The sequence below is a fragment of the Eumetopias jubatus genome, unplaced genomic scaffold, assembly GCF_037043125.1.
Source record: "Eumetopias jubatus isolate StellerSeaLion01/CBP00866 unplaced genomic scaffold, mEumJub1_p1.0 scaffold_6, whole genome shotgun sequence".
In the NCBI taxonomy this organism is placed as follows: domain Eukaryota; kingdom Metazoa; phylum Chordata; class Mammalia; order Carnivora; family Otariidae; genus Eumetopias; species Eumetopias jubatus.
Window position 1 is genome coordinate 116,568,931 of NW_028274812.1, and position 2,854 is coordinate 116,571,784.

The window sequence follows — 2,854 nt, forward strand, 5'->3', positions numbered from 1 at the left end:
GTGGAGTGGTCTTCCATGCCCTGGGATGGGGCGGGGGGTGGTCCTTGGCCACAATGACCAGTCCTCCAGGGAAAGCTGCTCTGGTCCCACACCTGAGCACACTCTGGCAGCTGCGCCCTTCCCAGCCTCCAGCCCCGGGGCCACCTGAAGCTCACCAGACCTCCTCGTTCTCAGCCAGGACTGACTACTGTTCGCGCTCACATGTGGCCTTGGGTAGGGGACAGGGTGAGTGGAAGCCTTCACTGAAGGGGTGAGTCTTTAAATCTGGGATTGCAGATATTAAGGGAAGTGCAAAGGAAACAGGAAAGGATCATTTGAAGAAGACTGTCCTAAGGGCCCCTGAGATCACTCATGGAGGCAGCCCCCTGGTTGAGGGCAGGAGGGAAGTACATGTGTGTTAAGATATATCCAACATATTCATTCCCTCAGTCTCCCCTCCCCCGCCCCCCGCCAACTCTTGAAATGATTCCCAGTTGACAGATAAGGAGATGGAGACTCAGAACAGATAGCTTGCCCAGCTTATAACTTGTACAAGTAAAAGTGTTCCAGAGTCCACACCCAACCATGATGCAGTATCACCCCCCCAACACACACACACAAACGGTGCCAGGTGCTGCCCAGTCGCTTTATCAGGGACACTCCCCCCAGGTGATTGGCCATAGCTGGGCCTCCGTTCACGTCAAGCCCTGTGGGATGAGGAAGGAGGGTCACATGTGGACAGAGCCCCTTTTATAGCCCCACCACCCTAGCTGGCTGTCTTCTGCCACCTGACCTGCCAGTCGCTCCCTGATCCAGCTGTGCTGCCGTTCGTCATGGAGAAGGTCCTTGCCTTGCTGCTCATTGCCCTCGCCGTGGTCTATGCAGTTCCTGGCCCTCGGGGGATCGTTATCAACCTGGTAAGACGGACGTCAGGGGAGGAGTCATCTGAAGATCCAGGTGGGGATTTTTGAAACTTAGATCTTCACCTCTAGTGTCTCTGCCTGGGGCTGCCCGGAGGCTGAGAGGTGAGCATCTCTCCCGTGACTGCCCTGTGCCTCTTCCCCGCCCCCCGAGGGCCTCAGACAAGGCTGATCAGCAGGGAGCATGCGCAGAGCAGTGGTTTGACCCCGCTGAGGGAGCTTTCTAAAAATCCAGAGCCCTAGGCTCCTGCCCTGGAAACCCGGCTCGGAAGGTCCAGCAGTGATCCTGGCTTCTGACCTCGAGTGACACACAGACACAGTTCTAAATGCCTCAGGAACATTTACTCACTTGGTTCTCCTACCAACCACGTGACACAGGTACTGTTAGCATCAAACCCGTTTTCCGATGGAAAGCAGTTGTAGAGAAAGGTGAAGCCACCTGCCTGCCTGAGGTCACGCGGCTGGAAAGCATTGAGCGGGGATCGGAGCCCGGACTGGTGGCCCCAGTGCCGCGCTCTCCCACTGCTCCATGCCGCCTCTCTACCCAAAGATTCTTAACTCAGGGCCTTGCAGGGCTCAGAGGGAGGAACCAGGATCCCCCTGAGGTTCTAGGTACAAGTCTGTCCAGGGAGAGAGGGAGTTTTCCAGGAAGATGGTGTCCACCTTCACAGGCTCCTCGGTGGACTGCGGCACCCAGAGACGTCTGGACACCCTGTTCTGGGTCACCTGGGCACATTCCCAGGGACCACCGAGGCAGAGGGTGGGGCAGTGACTTGCCCGGGGTCACCCAGGGAGTTGGTAGTGCGGCGGGTACTAGAACCGGTGTCCCGTCTCGCAGCCACGCCCCTGCCCGCGTCTCACACGAGTGCGTGGGGCGGGGGGAGGCAGACGGGCCGCCAGCCCCACCGGCTGGGTTCCCCTACACACGCCCACGCAAGGGGAGGCACTGTCAGCGGGAGACGGTGGCGGCGTTGGGGGGGTGGGGGGGTGGAGCAGGGACCAAGGGGCGGGGACCCGGGCTAACCGGCCGCCGCGACAGGAAAACGGCGAGCTCTGCGTGAACAGCGCCCAGTGTAAGAGCAAGTGCTGCCGCCACGACACGCTGCTGAGCCTGGCCCGCTGCTCGCCCAAGGCCAGCGAGAACAGCGAGTGCTCTGCCAAGGTGGGTGCCGGCGGGAAAGGGGGCAGCTCGCAGGAGGAGGGCCCTCCGGCTTCGGGGGGAGCATCAGGGAGGGAGGAGAGTCAGCCTGGACATTGAACGCTGAGACTGAGACAGGGAGGTTAACAGACTGCACTTTCCCAGCCTCTCATCTTTTTTGAGCCTCCCAGCTGAGCAGTGAGGTGGGTGCGGTCGGGGATTTGTCACCCCCATTGCGCGGTTGGGTAAGTAGAGGCTCTCCAGACAGCTCTAGTTAGTAAGCGCAAATGAGGCTCAGAGTGGGAACCAGAACCTGGGTCCTCCAGGCCCACAGCTCTCCCTGGCGTAGGAGTCGGAAGGAGACAGACTGAAAAGACTGGCCTGGGGCTCTCTGGGTCAGGGGAAAGGCTATGCCCAAAGTGGCACCCCACAGCCTGTGACTCCACTGGCTCTGTGTCTTTGCAGACGCTCTATGGGGTTTACAAAAAGTGTCCCTGTGAGCGGGGCCTGACCTGTGAGGGTGACAAGACCATCGTGGGCTCCATCACCAATACCAACTTCGGCATCTGCCACGATGCTGGACGCTCCAGGGAGTAAAACCCCTAAAGGATGCTCCTTCTCCACTACGTCTCCCTGGCTGCCCGCCCCTGCCCCTTGACTAGCACCTCCCTTTTCTGATTGGATTCTCCGCAATTAAAGCTGTTCCTGCAGCCTTCCCCGAGCTCCTGAATGTTCTTGCTGAGTCAGTGTCTTCCTTGATGTCACATCAAGCCTTTGCCTCGTCAAGGCAGTTGTCAAACAGGTCAGAGGAAGGACG

General features: G+C 59.4%; 1 protein-coding gene across 2 annotated transcripts; it reads left to right on the forward strand.

Annotated features, from left to right (window-relative positions):
• The first annotated feature begins 812 nt into the window (after positions 1-812).
• On the forward strand, positions 813-2,634 carry CLPS (colipase). Of its 2 annotated transcripts, XM_028120692.2 has the most exons (3): positions 813-896; positions 1,939-2,061; positions 2,503-2,634. In XM_028120692.2, the coding sequence occupies exons 1-3, from the start codon at positions 813-815 to the stop codon at positions 2,632-2,634; spliced, it is 339 nt and encodes a 112-aa protein (XP_027976493.1). The 2 variants fall into 2 exon arrangements, with proteins under 2 accessions (XP_027976493.1, XP_027976494.1); XM_028120693.2 differs by lacking the exon at positions 1,939-2,061.
• The last annotated feature ends 220 nt before the right edge of the window (positions 2,635-2,854 follow it).

What these genes read in the sequence shown, in the direction of transcription:
- CLPS (XM_028120692.2), top strand. Translation starts at nt 813, where the DNA reads ATGGAGAAGGTCCTTGCCTTGCTGCTCATTGCCCTCGCCGTGGTCTAT. An exon ending in GGGGGATCGTTATCAACCTG is followed by an intron (nt 897 to 1,938) that starts GTAAGACGGACG and finishes CCGCCGCGACAG; the next exon opens with GAAAACGGCGAGCTCTGCGT. An exon ending in ACAGCGAGTGCTCTGCCAAG is followed by an intron (nt 2,062 to 2,502) that starts GTGGGTGCCGGC and finishes GTGTCTTTGCAG; the next exon opens with ACGCTCTATGGGGTTTACAA.